The 22,391-nt window shown below is 37.9% G+C and overlaps 1 protein-coding gene across 1 annotated transcript in view; it reads left to right on the forward strand.

Moving 5' to 3' along the window:
- The window catches only part of Cntnap2 (contactin associated protein-like 2), a 1,232,273-nt gene that overhangs the window by 261,644 nt on the left and 948,238 nt on the right, over nt 1-22,391 (forward strand). Inside the window, exons 6-9 of the mRNA XM_013021595.1 lie at nt 4,385-4,588; nt 9,596-9,780; nt 15,375-15,518; nt 18,858-19,122. Of these exons, the coding sequence (XP_012877049.1) occupies nt 4,385-4,588; nt 9,596-9,780; nt 15,375-15,518; nt 18,858-19,122 (798 nt within the window). The remainder of the gene's footprint in view (nt 1-4,384; nt 4,589-9,595; nt 9,781-15,374; nt 15,519-18,857; nt 19,123-22,391) is intronic.

Genomic DNA, 22,391 nt, shown 5'->3' on the forward strand with positions numbered 1-22,391 from the left:
AAAAAAATCCCCAAAGACCCTCAGCACATTGCTACTTCAGAACCAGCTACTGCTATGGTCAGTGGCCTGAGGTCCATCTGCACCTGGGCCAGCACCCAGCAGTGCCACGGTCCCCTTCCGCAAGCTGAGGGCCCCTTGAACTCTTCAGCAGGACAGCTGCTCTACTGTGTCTTTGCATGGAAGCTACAAAGTCTCCTGGATGAGCCCAGCGGCCTTACAAACCACAGCAGGCGTCTCCACTCCTCCCACACTGCCACACTCCCTCTGAAAAGGAATCCTGGGACTTCTGTGCCTCCTCTTCCTGACAGAGGAGTGACTCCTTGGACCAGCAAGAAGAGACACCGACTCTCCCCTTCTCCCACAGCCAATGCAGAGCTCTACTCTGTGTGCTCCCCCCAGTTCTCTGATGTATTTGGGTGTTTCCCTGGGACTTTGACACTTGTTGACCCCGAGGAAGAAAGCAAAGGATGCCCACGATCAGTGGGACCTGGTCCAGACCACAGTTTATAAATCCCTCGGCATTGGAGAGGAGCGATGGTCAGGATGCAAAGAAGGGAAACACCTGCTGTGAAGGACCCTGAAGTGGACAGCTAACTCTACACATCAGCTAGTTTGGCTTACTTTGTTCACTTCTGAGGATCAGGTCTGGTGCCACGAGCACTCGACCAAGGCTTGGTTTCTGAGTCATAACTCCCAGTCCAATGGGGATAAATTGTACCTCAACCCAGCCATGATGCTGTCAGAACATTGAGACTATTTCAGCAGAGAGGCTGCAGGTGATTAAAATTTCCTGCCAGCGATTTGGCCTCAGATATATAAATCCCAATATAGAAGCATGAGAAGTATGAAAAAGCAAGGAAGCATGTCTCCCTGAAAGTTAATAACGACACAATGAAGGACTTGAATGATAATGAAGTAGATGAAATTTCAGACAATGAGATCAAAGGAGCAACGATAAGAATTGTCAGTGAAATTTATGTAATGTACCTGAATGAATTAAAAGAGGATACAAAGAAACAGCTAAATGAACTCAAAGTGAATTCCAATAAACTTCTCAATGAAACAAGGAAGACAATACAGAGTAGGGAGGAAAAAGTAAATGAAAATATAGAAACCTTGGGGGGGAAAACATGGCTATTTTAGAAGTGAAAATCTCAGTAACTCAAAAAATTCATTTGATGGACTTATTAATAGAATGTGTGCCAGTGGCTCACACCTGTAATCCTGGCTACACAAGAGGCTAAGATTGCAGCTCAAAGTCAGTAAGAAACCCCTATTTCCAACTCAAGATCAAAAAGCCAGAAGTGGCACAAGTGTCAGGGCATCAGCCTTGAGTTAAAAAGCATTTAGGTTTGGGGTTCAAGTTCCAGTTCTCTCTCTCTCTCTCTCTCTCTCTCTCTCACACACACACACACACACACACACACCCCTGAATGGAGCAAGCTCTAAGTAAAGGACTAGGAAAGATAAAGTTCAGGACCTAGAGAGGAGAGGAAACTAGAGGAGAGCAAAGAGATGAGGGAAAATGGTGGAGAACAAAGGAAAAGGTGACATTGATCAAGAAGAACTGTACTTATAGCCTAATTGATGGAATTGTAAGCTTTCTGTACAACTACATAGTAACAAATAATCTCACATTGTGATCATATAGGATTCACCCCAAAGATGTAAGTCTATTTCAACATATATAAATGATAGATGTAAAATAGCACATCAACAAAAATGGGTGCAAAACATGCATTTCAGTAGCTTTAGAAAAAATATTCAATAAAATTCAACATCTTTTCACAGTAAAAACATAAAATTGAGGTGAAAAGAAATGACATTGTAACCCCTCTGTATGTACAGTATATTCACAATTAAAAAAAGAAAATACCTAGAAAAAAAAGAAATGATATCTCAAAATAATACTGCTTACAAATGAAAAATTCAGCCAGTATGTTAGATATGTTACATATGTATGTATACGTATATAACATGCAATCCATCTTTCATATACACATATATTCATGTGTATTTAAACAGATGGATTGATAAGTAAATGGATAAAATCTAAGACATGCTCCAATTTTGTGCTCATGAGTAATACTGATCTCTTATGATTGAGATAAGTCTATATTTTTAATATTTCTATATAATTTAAACTTTCAGTAACACACATAATAATTGTTTGGTAAAAAGACAGGCAAGGGATTTTTTTAATATTAAATCTTTTCCATGGTAAACACTTTTCTAAGACCTCCTATAGACACTCGGGAAGTAAACACCAACAATAAATTAACAAAGAAAAAAAAGAATAAAAAACCAGATTGAGCCTCTTGTACCATGATGATTTGGTGAATTGGGCACATTTCCAGCTTTGAGTTATTGTTAGAAACCAAAATGTAGAAACACTATGATTTTGCATTCAGTTTTTGACTAGCCATTATTATTGTGCAGATTGCTTAAACAGTGCAGCCACGCATATTTAATCACTTCATACCAAACTTAATTCTAGGGAGTGATAAGTAATCAGGATAACAGAAAAAAATGGGTTATCCTAAAATAACCACAACATATTATTAGATGTCAAATGAAATTTCAATGCATTTTATAGGAAATAGAACTAAACTCTGATGGATGCTAGTTGCCTTACGATACTGTATCCTGCATTCTTTCAAAAACATCTGGTTTTAAGTATAAATAGTAGAACAGATATTGAGGAATTTCATCATTTTCAAGCCAACTCTAATAAAACATACCCAAGGGACCATGTTGATATTGTGGAAACAATTAATCCGTTCATAAAAGGAGGAACTGGTTCTGCAATGTAAAAGTTCTGGCTTGCTGAGCATTTGATCAATTTTCAGCTTGTCTACTACTCACTTACCATTAGATAAAATTAGACTTGGCTGCATGAATATCTTTCACTTATATTTTTATTAATATCTGAGGACAGAGCAATAAGCCATCCTCATCCCTCCTTGTCATACTTCCTTATTGTCCTAAAAATGAGGTAGTACAATCATTATTGGCATAAGTCTCTGTTCTGGGTCTGAATTGAACATAAATTTATATTTAGGAGAAGCTATAAGAGTGATGATTACAGGGCTGGGAAGGTGACTCAGTGGTAGAGTGCGTGTCTTGCATGCAGGAGGCCCTGGGTTCGATTCCTCAGCACCACATAAGCAGAAAAAGCCAGAAGTGGCACTGAGGCTCAAGTGGTAGAGCGCTAGCCTTGAGCTGAAGAGTTGAAAGATAGCACCCAGGCCCAGAGTTCATAGAAAAAAAGAGAGAGAGTGGTGATTACTTTACCTGAAGTCTAGAAACTTACTTCCTGAGAACTCAGTGAGAAGTATGTCATGCCAATGAATAGATATCAGAAGTATACACATCAACAGCATTTCTGTTATCCAATTGCCACTGGCATGAAATTGAGTCAGAGTTGACTCCTTTGTTGTTTTCTTTTACTCCTTTTTCAGCCAAAAAAATTCTAACAACTGCTGAGGATTCTCAGTTCAACCTAAGATCTAAAAATCTGGTTCCATTTTTTCCCCCTCTCATCTCTCATCAAAGCTAACAAAGATAATGCCACTGGACTTCAACTATAGCAGTACAGATGACTAAGCTAAGCTCTATTGGTTTGCAGTGTTAGCAATAGCCAAAATATAGTGGTTGCTGGCAGCCCGCCTGCCCCAGTGAAAATGCCCTCAGTGTCTTTATAGTCTTAGAGAACAGAAGTCCGTTGATTAAGAATCTTTGGAGGGACAGTAATGGAGGTGATTAGAGAACAAATGAAAGTTCAAAGTTAAATTTTTCTTTCTGACCTTATATAATGTCACACTGTCTAATAATCATCTTTATCTAATATGAGACAAAGAGATTTTAAAGAATATGTAAGCCATTGACTGGTCCCATCCAGTGGATATTAATGGCAGGTGAAGAATTACTCATCCAACTAGATAGATAGCTAGATAGATGATAGATAGATAGCCCCATTAAATTTCAAAATACATAAAACATGTTAGTTAATTGAGTGTTTTGATTAATATCTCTATAATATATATGATAATCATATATTCTTTATAATACAATTATATATGTTCTTTATAGGATCTGACACTTATATAAAATTCATAATGTGTAAATTTATCATCTTATGTTATAAATATGTAGCATAAAGAATATCTTATCTGTAAAAATGAAGTATAATCATTGTTTCCCATTCTTCCTCATGAAGGCCACTTTGCGTTGCATCATGAATAGAAAGAATGAGCAGAATGGGAAGAGAGCACTGTGTTCTCCACACACTTCTTTTAATTCTCCTTTTTTCAGTGCTGGCACACATGGGCAGCGAATGAAAGCCTATGATGAGTGACTAATTCGCCATTTCCTTCCTCTCTAGGGGCTGATGTCATCAACTTCGACGGCCACGTGGTGTTGCCCTATCGGTTCAGAAACAAGAAAATGAAAACGCTGAAAGATGTCATCTCCTTGAAATTTAAAACTTCCGAGGGCGAAGGGGTGATCCTGCATGGGGAAGGCCAGCAAGGAGACTACATCACTCTGGAACTGAAGAAAGCCAAGCTGGTCCTCAGTCTAAACCTAGGTGTGTTGTGACTCTCATTGTTTGTATTTGGAAAGCACTGCTTCATTCCTTAAAATGCGAATTAGGAAAGTTCACATGATATTGAAATTCTTTCTTAATCCATAGCTGTCCGGAGATATTGACAAATCTATTTGACTTTGTCAATTTTCCATCATTAGGACCAAATAGCTCAGAATACACTATTTGTGCACTTGCAGTATGATACAATACAAAGTCTTATACTACACAGTGGCATACACAGAGAACAGATGATGTCTTTAAACTTAGGAAGTTTAGGATCTAATGCAGGAGTGAAGCAATGTGTGGCCTATCATTATTAAGAACAATGAAATAACAAGGCTTATACATTGGTAAATATAATAGGTTTAATGCCCTCTTACAAGGCAATGGCCCCAGCATATGTCCAGTGGGGAAAATCCTCTTGAACGAGACAACACTCCATTCAAACTAAGACATGATGAAATGTCCACTGGAAACAGAAAAATAAGTGACTCATGGGAGTTATTGTTTATCTGTTTTTAATTGTTCTTAAGAGGTTAACACCAATGCATGTTTGGGTGCACATAAAATAGATAAGATTCACTCAAAGAGCAAGGAAATCTATCTATCTATCTATCTATATCACTAAAACTAGTATTGGAAACTACAAAGCATGAGCTCAGGGCCAATGATGACTTAATTAGATAGTCAGAAGGCTGAGAGTTGGAGGATCATGGTTGAAAGCCAGTCAGGAAAAAATGTCCTGGAGATTCTTATCTCCAATGAACCTGCAAATTGCTGGGCTTGAGATGTGGCTCAACTGATAGGGCACCATCTAAGAGAAACCAGTCTGAGATAGAGTGTGAGGTCCTAAATTAAAGCTCCAATACCAGTATTAATAATAATAATAATAATAAATCAACCAGAGATCATGAAAAATGATGACAATCTCATTCTCTTCCTTGGATAAAAATTCTAGGCTCTGTGAAAGGATGTTTTGTCCCAAATATTTTCTGCTGTGATGAAATGAGAATTCTCCATTTGTACTTAAAAATACAAAACTAAAATGCATGTCCATATATGCCTGCTAATAGGAAGCTACAAAGTGATCTTGTCTACAAAACTACCTTATGAATTTTCAATATGGATGCCCAAACATTACTGGGTGAAGCTTAGACTCTATATATTACTTTTATTACTTTGAAAGTCTAGTATTAAACTATAAGGCAACTTCAGTTAAGTTTTATTTATGCACAGAAGCATCATCCTACATATATATGCTTAGCTATACAACTTTCCATCCTCAACATCTAAGCTGGATAAATAAATAAGCTTCCATCAGGAAAAAAAATTTAAAAGGAAAGAAATGAAAAGCATACAAAAATCTATATCACATAATTACACAAAATATTGAATTTTTTAGTGTTAAAAATATCAAAACACCAAAATGCACATGAAAGCTGGGAAAATCCAAATGTCAAATATGGAATTTTAATGTTATTCATGAATAATAGATCCTGCCAACTCCATAGCAATACCAAGATGCTAAGAGAAAATGTAAGTACAGAATAGAAATGATAACTCACAAGAGGGAAAAAAAGGCATTCAACACGCACTGAATACTTAGCTAGACTAGCTATAAAAGAAATGAATAAGAAAATGCAAAAATATTAACTTCTGTCAAGTAGGTAAACATGCTTAAAATCGTATCAGCGATGTTGTGTATATGAAAGAAGAATCTCCTTTAGCTGTTCTACCACAAAGAAGATATTTTCTGAAAAGCATTTGACAATACATCTTAAGACACTTTAAAATAGGTTGTATAATCCGATCCAAATATAATAAAGGGAAATGAGAAATTACTCCCAGAGAATGGAAGTCCAATGATGCAGTTCCACAGTATTGCTTACAGTGTCAAAAATTGGGAAAGTTAAATGTAAAAAAAGACAACAAGTTTACAAATAGTTGTTTTATTCTATAAGCATAAAGAAGATTTTTTTAATAATTCTTCTTGTAAAATAGTATTATTCCTTTTGCAGTTGGAAAAAAAGTTGAATATATAGACCTTTGTTGAAAGCAGTTAACATGTTTTTGAATACTTTTATTGTCTTTAAGTACTTGTAAAAGGGAGTTGCCATTCAACAAATTATTAGGATGTGTATTGAACTTTTTTTTTTCTTTTGCCGGCCATGGGTCCTGAACTCTGGGCCTGAGTGCTGTCTCTCAGCTCTTCAGTTCAAGGCTGGCGCTTTACCACTTGAGCCACAGCACTGCCTCCTACTTTTTCTGCTTATGTGGTTCTGAATAATCGAACCCAGGGCCTCATGCATGCGAGGCAAGCTCTCTACCACTGAGCCACCTTCCCAGCCCTGTATTGAACTTTTTTGCCATTTAACAAAGCAGTTTATGTACACAGTACATCTTGATCGGTGCCATCCCTTCATCCCCTTCTACCCACCTCTTCCCTTATTTTTCACATTTCTGTGGTACATGTGCTGTGTTCTTGCTTTACATTCTCTACCAATCCCCCTTCCATTTCTACCCCTCTCCCCTTGGCCACACCCTTTTAAAGTACCTATTTCCTGGTACTTCTTATATTGGCTTTGACTTCGTCTTTGAAAGGAATTATACTATTTGAGCTCTCCATTGAGTACATTATTCTTCAGTTAATTATCATTTGTAACCCTTTGCTTACCACACAGTGTGTTTACTTGTAGATTTATAGGACATTCTAGTTACCACAAACAAAAGAAACCATGAAACCTGTGTTTCTCTGAGTCTGGCTTATTTCACTGAGTATAATTTTTTTCCAAGTCTTTCCATTTTTTATGAATTGTACAATATCATTCTTTCTGATGCATGAGTAGCATATGTGTGTGTAGATATCTATCTATCTATCTATCTATCTATCTATCTATCTATCTATCTATCTAATTTATTTTCTTGATCCATTTGTCCATTGAGGGACATATGGGCTGATTCCATCTCTTGGCTACCGTGATTGAGCAGATAGTGCTGGTATTGCCCTGTCTCTGGTCCTCCATCTTGGATGTTGCTCCCTAAGTTTTAATTATATGGGGAAATACTATATAATATTAAATTAAAACTATAGGACATAAAACGTAAATAAAATAAAATGATACCAATAATTGCATTGGAAGTACACTATATATAATATTCTTATATGTGCAAAACACATATATACAATTATTATATGTATATGAAAAAATTGTGAAAAAAATAAGCCAATCTAACTGGACACCAGTGACTTACCCCTGTAATACTTGATACTCAGAAAGTTAAGACCTAGAATATTTTGGTTCAAAGCCAGCCTAAGCAGCAAAGTCTGTGAGATTCCATCTCCAACTAACTAGATAAATGGCAGAATGGAAGCATGGTTTAGTTGGTAAAGCTCCAACTATGAGCAAGAAAATCAAGGAATCCCTTAATGCATGCCAAGGACCAGCAAAAAATAAGTTAAAAAAGAACATCAAAAATCATAGTTCAAGCAATTTTGAGAGATAGGAATATGTTTGCATTTTATTTTACTGCTAATCTTATTGTTTCGTCTTTGCTGATTATTTGTATATCCCTGTCATGATGAACATGTTCATTTGGGTGACCTGGCAAGATAGTTTGAAATTCAGTGAGCCAGGTACCGGTGGCTCATGTCTGTAATCCTAGCTACTCGGGAGGCTGAGATCTGGGGATCGCCATCCGAAGGAAAGTCAGACTCATGCCTCCAATTAACCAGCAAAAAATAAAAATAAAAAAGAGAGAGAGAAATGGAGCTGTGACTCAAAGTGGGTAGAGCACTATCCTTGAGCAAGACAGAAGGATTATGGGGAACAAACAGGCACCAAAGTATGTGTCTAAACGACGAGTCTACATGTATGTGTGACTATACATAAACAATTGCTGGATTATGTCCAAAGACATTTATTTCTATAGACCTTTCTCCATTTTTCCCCTACAAACGAAACATGCAGAGTAACCTTTGAAAACCAATTCTGGTTGATAGAGGTGTGACATTCACTTGCTAAAATAAGTAACTTGTCCTATGACCTCACAAAGAACAGTCCATTACCTTTTCACTGGAAAGCGCTTTGCTTCCAGCATTGTATTGACTCCCTGGGTTGCATGACAGGCAAGACAAGCGTTTCCCTCAAGTGTCATGTTTTACACGATTCCTGCAACATCATGTGGGTCTCTGCTGTTCAGCATGTAAATTGAGCTCTAAAACAGTAATGTGCTATAGATTTATTCCCCCTTTTTTCTCCATTCCTGCCTCATTTCACACACACACACACACACACACACACACACAATCACCATCACACATCAGCATTAGATTTCTGTATCTAAGTGAAAAGAATTTTGCTCATACACCTTTCTGTGTATGTGAGGAAAGTGGCACCATCCACTTCCCCCAAGTCGGACCTCAAGGTCGGAACGCAGAGCCTCCACCTTCACAATGGCTCTGTGATGCTGAATTCACAGCCTCTGCCTTCACAACTGCTCTGTGATGCTGAATGCACATGGGCCTCACCAACAGTGAGTTCACGGTACTGTCCGAAACACTGAAAAGTGCTTGCTTTTTTCAAGGGAGCACACTTTATTTTGTTTCTTGTGTTCTTGGAGATGGACTCTTGCTCTTTAGCCTAGGCAGAGCCTGGCACACTCAATTCTTTGGCTTCCATATGGCTTAATCATAATACTAAAAACTAATTAATAATGAATATGTCCTGAATAAATAAATTCAGATGCCTCCGTGTTGGCCTGACACCAGGGACCACCGAGTCCAGCTAGGGGAAGAGACATTCAAATTTTCCATTTCGAATAACTTGTATGTAGCTGGAACATAAAACGCTTTTGAATACAGGTATCGACGGATTCTCCTAGACTCACGTCAGTGGGTAGAGCTGTGCCAGGAAACCCACCACTGGGCATTGTGGAAGGAAAAAGCTCCCAGGAGGCGAGTGGACTGTGTAGTCACTGGGCTGTTTCTCCTTTGCTCCCATGCCTCAGGAAGCAACCAGCTGGGCCCCATCTATGGGCACACATCGGTCATGGCCGGAAGTCTGCTGGACGACAACCACTGGCACTGTGTGGTGGTTGAGCGCCAAGGACGCAGCATTAACCTCACCCTGGACAGGAGCCTGCAGCACTTCCGCACCAATGGAGAGTTTGACTACCTGGACTTGGACTATGAGGTACATGAGTGGGGGTGTTGGAGGCAGAGCCAGGCCTCCACCTGAGGCTATTCTGTTGCAAATCGTACCTATTTAAACACCCCTAGCATCCTTCAGGATGGCCATTTTGCAGTCCAGGTCTTTCTGTAGTGACCTCTGGGGGCAATCAACATTCAAACCATAATAACTGGTAATCAACCATCCATTTGGTTCCTCCTCGGTGTGTGCAGGGCGCTAGAGACAGAATGATGTTTACCACAAAAGATTGAACAAGAAATCGTCATTTCTGGTTTATCTTGTCCTTTTCTAACCCAATGGCTGTAGATAAGCCTTTGGCTCTATTCTCTTTCCTGAGAAATAATTGTCATGAAATAAATGGGGTGAAACATACCATATTTTAGAGATTGTGTATGAAGACGTACTTTATCTTCCAAACAAGAAAAGATTAAAAGATAAAAATTGATGTTCATCATGTTTCAAATATATGTACATATATATGTAAGATATATGAATATCTACATGTAAACATGCTAATAGGCCTTTTAGGTTCTTTTCCAATAAATTATTTGGGTAACAATTCAAACATTATACATCCGTCAAAACCATCAGTCAGTCATGTACAGATAAAAGTTCTTATTAGAATATTACATAAAAAAGGTAACACTATACAATGTTAGAAATCGCTCTAGATTATAAAGGATAAAATATTATTTAGCTGAAGTTTTTCAAACTTTCTTAGCCCATGGAGCTGGGAGTCTTGCTAATTTTTCTAGAGCAGTTCTAGGTTAGTGAGTCCAAATAACCTCATCGTCAGGCCCTAATAACTGGTAGCCATTTGAAAATGCACAAATATATTCTCATCTCCTACTCAAATAGCAGTAAATGCTTGCTAATGGGATGAGTATGCTTGTACTCAGATTTTGGAATCCAATTTAATAGAACCCTTCTCTCTATTGCTGTGTTTCATGCTATTATAGTAGGCTCTGTTTTTTATCAGACAACAAGATGTTCTACTTCACAAAGATCACAAGTTATAGGAAAGTGTTATCCAACATCAGACAAGTACACCCCTCAGGGTAGTGTTTTTCACTGTGCATGCACATAATGCTTTACCATGTTTAACTTTACTGTGGCCCCTCTACAAGTGTTCTGTGCCAGCTTGTGTTCCTTGTTACCCAGGCTGACATTATAGATACATATCCTTATATATTATATATATCCTTATAGTTTTGTGTCATGTTTTTAAATGTGGACTATGTTCATCACAAGGCAAAACATGAGATGAAGTCAGAATTTTCACTGCAATTTAAAATTTTTCTTCGTATGTTCAAAGAGCCTGTAAATTTTGTAGGGTCTGAATATTTCATGTACACTACAAAATACGGAGTTAGTATGGACGAGGTTTACATAAACCCTGATTGTAACTTAATTAACATCAAGCAAATTAAATGTTATTGGCAAATAATTAAACCCCCATATATTTTCGGCACAAAACAATTATTGAAAGGGAAAGAGGTCAGAAATCACAGCAATCTTGAGCTCCTCTAAATTAGTGTAACTCTTGGCTCCTGTGAATTATCTCCCAATGCACAGAGAACTTGAAGATGAATTATTCATCCTCCATTAAGGAACTCTCACGTGTGGTAGAAGAGGTGAGCAACTCTGAAACATTAGCAATGGGCAAACACAATTCAAATTAAAATAAAAAGGAAGACAGAATTAAAAAGCTGGGGTCATAGACCCTACTGCGTTCTTGATGCATCCTATGAATATTCATACACACATAGCACTGTCCATACATGGCTGATGGTTTCGTGGGCACTTTAAAACCCGTCTATACAAAACACTTTGGGAACCTCAGCTGTAGACTAAAATGCCCAGGATATGTTTGTGTGAGAGAGAGAGACTTAGGAGGAATTTGTTTACTTTGAAAGAATTGAGATAGACTTACATATTTCTCTTTGCAAAGCAACAGCCTGGTCTTATTCCTTCCAGAGAGAGCAATCATTGGTATGGGTTATAAGAGTCAAGTCAGTGTATGTTTATATCTCTACATTATATATACATACATACATATATAAAGGGCTTATTGTTGCATGAAATCCAGAGATTCTGTTAGCCAGTCTCTCAGTTTCATTCACATTTCATATTTGTATGCTTGGAGCAACTAGATATATATCTCATAGGCCTCATGAAAATCAGCTCAAATCTAAAATAACCCAAACCATATAAATCATATGGCATTCCTATTGAAGTCTTAAGTCTCGCCTCAGGGATAACGAACCCAGTCTTCTTATTTTCACCATGCTGTGTTGGTTCCCTGAAGTCAGGCTGCTTCAGGGCGTGGAAGCTGACGGCAGAGGTGTGCTGGGCCTTTCTCCCAGCCAGTTATCTCTGGGGTGGAAGTGGGAGAATGCACTGGTTTTCATGATTTAAATACAGCATGATTAATTTCATGCTATGAACTTGGAAGGAGCTGGGAAAGGAGTCAGCACCACGTGGCCGATGTTTCCATTATCGGGACACAATAGATGTACACATTAGATGTACACAACCTTCAGAGCACACAGGGCAGTTAAGTGTGGACATGAACTCATGTGTCATGTTAACGTTTCTGTGTGATGTCATTTAAGCTTTACATAATTTGATTTTTTAATAACGACTTGGTATCAAATCAGTCCTGACCTGAGGTGAGCATGATCTGGCTCTGCCTCAGTCACAGAAGATTATAGAAGATGGATATCAGGAAAAGAGGCATGATGCACATCTTCATACCTTTGATATCACCCGACATGGAATTCTTCCCTGTAGGAATGTTCTGGTATCAGTCTATCTGTCCTTTGGTGCAATGCTATTTTATACCATTATCTTTTGTAATACTCCTTTGCTTGGGAAGGAGGGAATAACTCTCTGTCCATCATAAAACCAAACACTGGCTACAGACTACAAAGAATTCCAATCACATAAGTGCAAATAGAATTGGAAGGCTGAGTTTGGATCCATTTCTGACCCTTACCGGCAGATTGAAAGTGGGTAAATCATATTCCTCCAGTCCAATAAGAAATACACCAGTGTATTTCTCCTTTGGTTGTATGAGGATCCAAGGGGAAATAATAGAAAGCAATGCATATGTCCTAACTCCTATGTAAACACATACATGTATATGCTCCATGTATCAAATGCACGTTTCCTCTCGGTTCAAACTCCCAGCCCAGGCCGTGCTAGATCCCAGTGGCGGCTTTTGGCAGTCCCTTTGTTCTGCTCTGGCATGCTATCTCATGCTGCTGGGCATCACACTCTAAGAAGGCGGCTCACATGCCAACTGCTTTCCAGCCCTCTGAAAGGAAGACAGACGGAAAAAGCGTGTCCCCTCCCTGCTTTATGACAGCTCTTGAGATCACATACAGCCCTTCCAATTAAACACTGTGAGACAAAAGTAGCTCCCAAGAGGTTGATAAATGTGAGTGGCCTGTACTGGGCTGGAACACATTGTGTTTCTCTGAAGAAGGGTGAGAGGGTGCAGTCTTAGAGGCATCTAGATGTCTCCATCAGACTTTCCAGCTAATAAAATGGTGAACACGATGTTATTTATAAGACTTTATACAAAATGGATGAACTTAGTTTTAACCTAACACATACTTTAAAAAATATGATCAGAACAAGTAGAATACCCCAAGAGATTTTTCTAGTTCAACCACCTTATCTTACTGCTGAAAATTTATATCTAGAAATAGGACAGGACAACTTAGTATTCCATGATAATTTACAAAAAGAACTTGGATGAGAACTCATCTGATGGCTGCAATCAGCTCACTTGAGTCTCTCATGCTGCAGCAAGGGACCTGCATAGATTTTTTTTTATCACGACCAGTTCTGGGGAAAAAAATGATAAAAGAAATTGCAAATAGGAAATGCATCACTCCATGTTACCACCACTATGTCTTACCATTGGTGTAAGAAGTCCTTAGCATCTGAGCATGGGTACTACCCAAAGAAGCCAGCTCAGGTCTACCACTTGAGAGACACCTCCTGTCCTATTGTTTTGGGGGTTATTTTTGAGAGAGTCTCATGTAATTCTCTACCCAGGCTGGCCTCAAACTCAATCTTATGGTCACAGCCTCCTGAGTAGCTAGGATTACAGGTGTGAGCCACCAGGCCCAGCTCAATCTTTTCTTATATGTTTTTATTTTCTCAGTTTTCTTCTTTCTTTCTCATGTATGAACTCCATGTAACATGACATATACTCAACTAAGCATGATTAACATTAATTAATTTTAAGGGAAGCCTTTAAAACATACTGCATCATAAACTAACATTAATTAGTCTTTTTCCTTAAAACCAATGAAGCATTTTAAAATGACAGGGCTCCAAATAATGGAAAATAATTTATATATGAATACTCCTAGAACAAAAAGCATTTTTTTACCTTTACAATAAACTGGCTTTTACAAATATCTTAACTATGGCTTTTTTTTTACTTAAAAATAAAACAACTTATACTGATGACATAAAAAAACAAACAAACAAAGGAGCAGGGCTCCATTGGCTCACGCCTGTAATCCTAGCTGAGATCTGAGGATCTCTTGCCAACCCAGGCAAGAAAGCCCATGAGCCTCTTATCTCCAATAAACCACCAAAAAAGTGGCATTGTCACTCAAAGGGGTAGAACACTTGAGCAAGCCTTGAGCAAGAGCTCAAAAACACCATCCAGGCACTGAGTTCAAGCCCCATGGCTGACAAAAGATAAACAAACCAAATAAATGAAGGAAAAACAGAATCTGGATTATATGTATTTGGATTGCAGATGTGATTGCAAGTTAATATATGAATACAGTGTAGTAGTAAATGCTCCTGGCACTGTAGATAACTACTAAGTGTTATTGTGTACTCTGCATATTGAATACTGCAATGGTGCACATTGATAAAAGAGGCATGGAAAACGCACAGCTCTTCTAAGAAATAATACCTAAAGGGACATATGAAATGCATAATGGCCAATCCTTATGACTTGAAAAACCTCTAATGTCTCTGAGCCTATATTGCTCTACTTATAATACTTGCATCCAAAGAAGTCCCTAATCATTATAGTAATGATATTTTTGAGATTTTTTCTGTACTCAAAATAAGTCTAATGAACTTTTGGCTCTGCCAATCATTGGACTATAGTATGTCTATGAAGAATAAACAAATAATATTCCTTGTTATAAGCTGCAGTTTTATCCACGTATGATATTAGTGCTAGTTTTCTTGAGATTACAAACCATATTTATTGATATTGTGTCACTGAATGATAACCATAAAGAATAACAATGTCATATTACTTGGTAAAAGAAATTTTCTGGAAAAAATCATTTAAAATATTCTTAGGAAAATTTATCAAATGCTTTAAATTGAAAAGATGCAAGGGATGTTTGCTATGTTATAGTTAAAGCTGTAACCTAATTACTAGAATGAATGATTGTGTATGTACTTCAACAACAACATAATGCAATATGCAAAGATTTTTGGAACACTACATGGCTGTATATTTTGATTGAGATAAGACACCTGACTTTGTATATAGTCATAATTTTTCTTCTGTGGATATTTATATTGATTTCTTTTTTTTCTCAAAGATAACATTTGGAGGTGTACCTTTCTCTGGCAAACCAAGTTCAAGTAGTAGAAAGAATTTCAAAGGTTGCATGGAGAGTATTAACTACAATGGAATCAATATTACTGACCTTGCCAGACGGAAGAAATTAGAGCCATCAAATGTGGTAAGAATTTGATTCTTCAGCCCAATACTGATCTATTAAGAATTCCAAGGGCCTTTTGTTTTTATGGGATATTGAACAAGAAGCACCAAATCACATTTTTATCTTGTTTGTCCTGGGTTCCAGAATGTAAAACACATTGTATAGTTATCTGACATTTGTGGAGGTACATAGGAGAATAGGATAATTGCTTTGATATAAGATGAAACTGACATGAGAGATATAGCAGGTTTTCCTTAGCTGGCCCACAGAATATTACAAATGATTTCAGCATATATCGCACCCTGGCAAATCAACACTATTATTCTTATCAACTGTCTAATTGCATTTGCTTGTGTTTCTTATTTAAGAAACCAAGCGCTTCATGATATTCAACTTTTAAGCCTTCAAAGATAAGATTTTATTCAAGTATGTAAATGAATGGCCTCTTTCAAAAACGTGAATGATACTAAATAGTATAGCAGTCAACAAAATTTGACCGCCGTGCCATTAAAAAAAATCATGCAACAAAAAGCTCAAGGTGGTTTTCTTCTGGCTCTTGGATGAGTTGGTTCCACCAATTTTAGGGAAAAAAGGAAAACTTAGAAAATATGTCAATATTCTTGCTATCCCAGTGAACTGCTGAGGATCTCCCAATCGTGTTAACTTAAGCTGGGGGCTGGGGGCTCACACCTGTAATCCTAGCTGCCCAGGAGGCTGAGATCTGAGGATCACAGTTTGAAGCCAGCCAGGGCAGGAAAATCTGTGAGGTTCTTATGGCCAATAAATCACCAAAAACCTGAAAAAAAACCTGACAGTGGAGCTGTGGTTTGAATGGTAGAATGCTAACATTGAGTAATAAAGTTCAGGGAGACAGCACTCATGCCCTGAGTTCAATTCCAGAGAACTAATAGCTATTTCCAAACAGCAATGTAATGTTTCAACAGTGTATGAGATATGAGATTCTGGAGAGCAATACACTTGAGGGAGAAACACTGAAATAAATATATCATGAGTATTTGAGTTTTTATCCTGGGCTTTAAAACAATTCAGATGGCCTTATCTCCCCCAAAGTTGGGCCTCGGATTAAAAATAACCCAAATATTGTTGGATAAATGGATATGGATTGATAAGTAGACAGAGTTCAGGTTGGAAATAAGAAACCATAAACCAACCATTTAATACAAGTTAATGCTTCTTTAATATTTTTATTCAGAACAATAAGGAATTTATATGAATAATTAAAATTTGAACATTGATGAAAATTTCTCTTATGACCAGTGAAAAACAGGAATGGCTCTTATAGACAGCAGAGACGGTCTTGAGTGTGCTATGAATATGTACTGAAACCTAAGAGCAAACAGAAAGAAAAGATAAACATTTTGTAGATAAGAAGGTTGACAGATATCCTGGCATAGTAATGCTCCAAAGTTACAGTGAGCAACAGATGCAGATGGGAGGCTCGCAATATGGGACTTCCAAAATGGTAGCACTCTTTCATAGTGTTGTTTCTAGTCATCAGCAGTATGTGCATCGCCTCCTCCAGAATTATGCTTTGGAGAAAACATCACAAGCGTCCTTGTGTTTTGTTGTTGTTGTTGTTGTTTGTTGTTGTTGCTCCTGTTGTAATTTAGAAATTGTTGCTTGAGTTAGAAATAGACAGACTTTACAGCAATGATGTACTCACTGACTTACTTATGTAACTTTCACCCCGGCTGCTCATCACCGTTTCAATAAAAATAAAATAAAATAAAGAGAATTTACATCATTGGAATATTCTTGTCCCCCTCCAGACCTTATTGTTGGTCCAGAGCTACATCCAACCACAGATCATTGTATTATAATTCACATTCATTTTCAAGTCAACATAACTACAGAGTATGTTCTGATTATAAATGCTGTTTCAAACTTGAAATGCAAAAATATTTCTCTGTTTATAAAATATTCATAAAATATTCCTATAGATGTATTCCATTTTCACAAATAATTTCAGGGTCAGACATAGAGGGCTGGATCTACTATTGCCTCCTAATATACATAACTTCTGAAAAATTGGAGGCACAAGAGAGACAAATAAGACATTTTATAAGCAGCCTTATAAAGCCAACTGTTTATAGCAAACCAAAAATTGCTTTCAGAGATGTGAGCGCTGATAGTGCAGTAGGATTCATGGGAGCACTGATCCAGCCCTTGTCCCCACGCCCTTGTGTCTTCCTGGTACACGGGGTTGAGTCAGCACCATTACTCAGGAAGAGTCTTGCGTTGTGTGGGGAATCAGGCCCAGCACACAGGCATGCAGTCAAGAGTCATGTCTCAGTTGCTTGGCTTAGGCAGTTCTTCTCCTCAGCCAAAGAACGCAGTTGCAAAGAATCATCTGCAAAAGTACAGAGCCAATTTAATTTGAATATTAATGCAGAAAGACAACCTGCCTTAGACAATGTGTTGACATCAAATAAATAGGCAGAATAAATAGGGTGTGAATTTACACCATTGTAACATATGGAATTATACATATATGTGTATATATAGTACATACATAACATATACATGTATGACTACATATATGTGCATACATGTATGTTTTAGAGGTAGAGATGGAGAGAGCTAATGAAAAGATATCATCCTATTACATTCCTTAAATTATTACAACAGGATAAAATAGTTGAAACAAATGCAGATTTTCAGATCTTTATAGAAAAGGTACGGAGGTGCTAAAATACGTAATTCAGTGTATGTGGATGGCAAATCGATAGTTTTTGTACCAAAAGCGCAGTTATTTTACCAAGTCCATGAGATCGAATGCCTTGCGTAGATAAACTCATTTTAAGGAACTTAAATGAATTTTGAGTTGGATAACAAAATAATTTGTAGTAATCACAATTATAGTCATGTCAAGCAGTGAATAAATTCTTTTATAGTAGGTATACCGATAAACCCCAAGTTATTTGCTCTGGAATATCAATTCAATGCCAGCAAGCAAATAACCATCATTCACTGTGAGACCAGTCCCATACTGAGCCTTGGCCTGGGTGAGGGAGAGGAAGAGGGGGAGGGCACATCTCCCTCAACCTGTGTTCTGGCCCCATCAGTGCTGCAGGTCTGAAAGGCTTGGTGGTCCTTCCTGGGTCTGAAAGACAGGCATCCCAATGTCAGCCCATCCCATCAGGAGGTCAAACTCCCAATGAGAGATGGCTGGTTGTGATAGGATGCTCAGCAGATAGATTCACAAGCAGCTTGCCTCAGGCTGAGTTTCTGGTTAGAGATCTGTGAAATGGTCCCCTCATCCACCCTCTTGTGGGAATGTGTATCTGATACCTCTATGTCTCAACTCAGGCTTTTCTTCTCTTTCCTTTTTCTTTTTAGGGAAATTTGAGTTTTTCTTGTGTGGAGCCCTACACAGTCCCTGTCTTTTTTAATGCTACGAGTTACCTGGAGGTACCTGGGAGGCCTCACCAGGACCTGTTCTCAGTCAGTTTCCAGTTCAGGACTTGGAACCCCAACGGGCTCCTGCTGTTCAGCCACTTCGCAGATAATTTGGGCAACGTGGAGATCGACCTCACCGAGAGCAAAGTGGGCGTCCGGGTCAATGTCACGCACATCAGGATGAGCCAAATCGACATCTCCTCAGGTCAGTCAACTCGCCTCCTGTCCTGTCCCGAAGCAGCGTTTGGATGCTCAGAGCTTCATTGTGTTTAATTGGTGTTGCAAGTTCCTGATTCTACTGTCACTCAGATGCTTAAGTTCCTTGCTTGGTCGGGTGGTGTGCTGATTAACTAAGGGAAATGAGAATTTAGGAGAAGAAAGGGATTCATGGTGACCAAGAATAGCTGAAAAGATTTGGGAATGTTGCTTCTCATTTAATAGAGAAATGGCTGTTGCTTGAAGGGAGCATTGTGTGCTTCACATGAAAACTTCTTTATCACAGCATAACATGATTTGGTATCTTGACCTTAAGGCCATTCAAACAACTTTGGCATATCAGTAACAGGATAACATGAATTTAATTGTAAGTTTAAAGGAATAGTCAACTTTTTGAACTACTAAAAATTTGTAAAGTGTCAGGAAATGAAAGAAGAAAAAGGTAACTACAAAGTGGGATGCGTATATTGTACATCAAGTATGGGATTACTGGCTTGACTAAGCAATATCATGGTGGAGAGGACAGTACTGGGTATGAACTCAGGACCTCTAGCTCCCGGGTGGCATTTTCACTCAAGACCAACACTCTGCCACTGGACTAACAGTTGGGCTTTAGGACATTTGCTGGTCCAATGGAGAGAAATCTCACAGACCTCTCTGTCTGGGCTGGCTTTGGATCATGATCCTTAGATCTCAGCTTCCTGAGCAGAGAGGCTCAAGCATAAGGAGAGATGTGAGGAGCTGAGGATTAGATAATGACAGATGAAACTTAGTGGCACCAGAACTTGCTTTGATCACATCAACACAAGGAACGCTGATATTACCAATTGAAGTATGATATGAAGGCATAATTGGTACATGTGAGGTGGGACTTATAAATAGCAAGAATGGCACCAAATTTCTCTAGATATTCCTTGTTATTTTCCACCAAGTGTTTCTAGGTATTTTTATTTTGTGAAGAACAATTTAGGAATAGGACAGAAAGAACTAACCTTTACTGAGCATTTAGTACACAGCAAATAATGAGAGAGAATATTACAGTGGAAAGCTCAATTGTACAAATGTGTGGTTGCTGCACACACATCTGATACCAACTCCAGCACATGAGAAACTCTGCTCACCACATCTTCCTCTTGGATTTGAACACTGTCAAGGCAGAAGCCAGCCTTTCCTTTTCTATCACTATCCAGCATAACTTCACTAGAGAAGGCAGTCCAATAATAGTTATCAAGTTCAGTGCCCTTGCTCTTTTAACTGGTTGGTGCTCAACCACAGAATTTCTCCTGGTGAAGGCTTTTGTTTTCTTGTAAAATGGGTTCTGTGCTTGTGTGCGTGCGTGTGTGTGTGTGTGTGTGTGTGTGTGTGTGTGTGTGTGTGTACTTCACTGAGAAGAAGAACAAGAGAAGTATGGTTCTCTCAGAGGTATGCCTGGATTATTTTTTATTTATATATTTTTTTCATTGTAAAGATACTGTACAGAGGGGTTATAGTTACATGAGTAAGGTAATGAGCACATTTCCTATGGAACATTTTTAACATAGTGTCTTATACATCTCGTTGTTACAATGGGTCAACCTGTATCCATGGTTCAGCATTATGTTATTTCCCTTCCCCTCCCCAAATTAGCAAAATATATATACAAGATGCAGTATGCCTGGATTCTTGAAATTGAACTGTAAACAACTTTGATATTCATTGTCTCTGAGTTTGTTAGTTATGAGTTACCTGTGAGTTTGTTAGTTACCCAAAATGACGATAAACTATATGTTGTCATTTCTTTCCTACATAAGCTTACCCAGGAAGATATATAGAAGTAAGAAAATCTGTAGAGACTAAATAAGATAAACCAAATACACACAAAAGATTTACACAGTTGAAGAACTCCTGACTGCTGGGATTAAAGGATCTTTTCTAGTGACTAAACACATAAAATCATTCCTTATCTTCCCACCTGACAGTCTCTAGTAAACCCAAACTAGCTGGCGGGGTCCCATGTAACATGAGCCATTACTTTTGAAATGATAAAATCTAAACCTAATGATTAAAGCACTTATTCATTTGATTTGGCCTTATTTAGGACTGTTTCCTAGTTGAAGCTATGCCTTAAATACTTTAAAAAATTTATTGTAAAGGTGATGTACAGAGGGGTAATATATGTCAGGTAATGAGTACATTTCCTTCTGAATGGTGTCATCCATTCCCTTGTTCTCTCCCAGTTTTCATAAACACATTAGCCAAGGAATCAAATTTGTGACTACTAGTTCACCTAAATGATTTGCCTAAATATAATAAAAATAGACTGTAGAAGATTTGTCAGTGTAGCCTATTTGTAAACACTGTTCATGTTTAAGGGAAGTAGCACATGTAGAAACACATTCATTAAAAATACAACATATGGACAACCATTTTATTTGCATTTTATCCAATTGGTAAAGACAAATAATAGTATAATATATAGATAATATATAATAATTGGTAAATACATATAATACAGAAAATAACCACTGCATGTTACTTGGTTTTAGAAATACCCTGGTTACAAAATATTTATGAGCATGCAGGCAATCTGAAGGAGAAATATACATACTAGTTGTAACCTTGCCAAGTAGCACACTGACTGGTTCAACAGAGAATAGAGTTGTACTTTGGTCTTGATTTCAGTCCATCTTCGTTTCAAGATCAAGGTAACTCAATGGATTCCTAGTCTTTTTTTGTGTGTGATGATCGGGCTGGGAAGGATGGGTAGCATAATCAAAGGGGTGGCATGGATCAAGATACATGGTACTTATAATTGGAGGCGCTTGATGGAACCCTCTTTGCACAACTATAAACCTTGTTTGTTTTCTTAGATAGTGTTGTTCTTGGGAACTGGTCTAGCACTAACTTACAAATAAGAGAGGATTTACTGTGTGATCCACGTTTCCCTTATACACGTACCTTCACGCTCAGGTTATTTTCCAATTGTTTCTTCTGTCAAGGGCAGCGGACTCAGTTAAGTATTTCATCAAACTCCAAGTAAACTCAACTTTGCACTGTTGGTGATGTTTCTCTGAAGATACTTTCTAAGTTGCAAAATCAAGTTAAACAATATTTCACTATATTTAGGATAGTGTTTACTGACTTACCAATGCATAATTATGTATTACTTTTTAAAATAAGAAATAGGGGGAAATAATATGATAAATAGGGTCAAAGGATCAAAAGATAACAAGAAGGGGATGTTTCTTATTGATTCTTTAGAATCCTGCAGAAAATGGA

Source organism: Dipodomys ordii, unplaced genomic scaffold (assembly GCF_000151885.1).
Source record: "Dipodomys ordii isolate 6190 unplaced genomic scaffold, Dord_2.0 Scaffold56, whole genome shotgun sequence".
Taxonomy (NCBI): Eukaryota; Metazoa; Chordata; class Mammalia; order Rodentia; family Heteromyidae; genus Dipodomys; species Dipodomys ordii.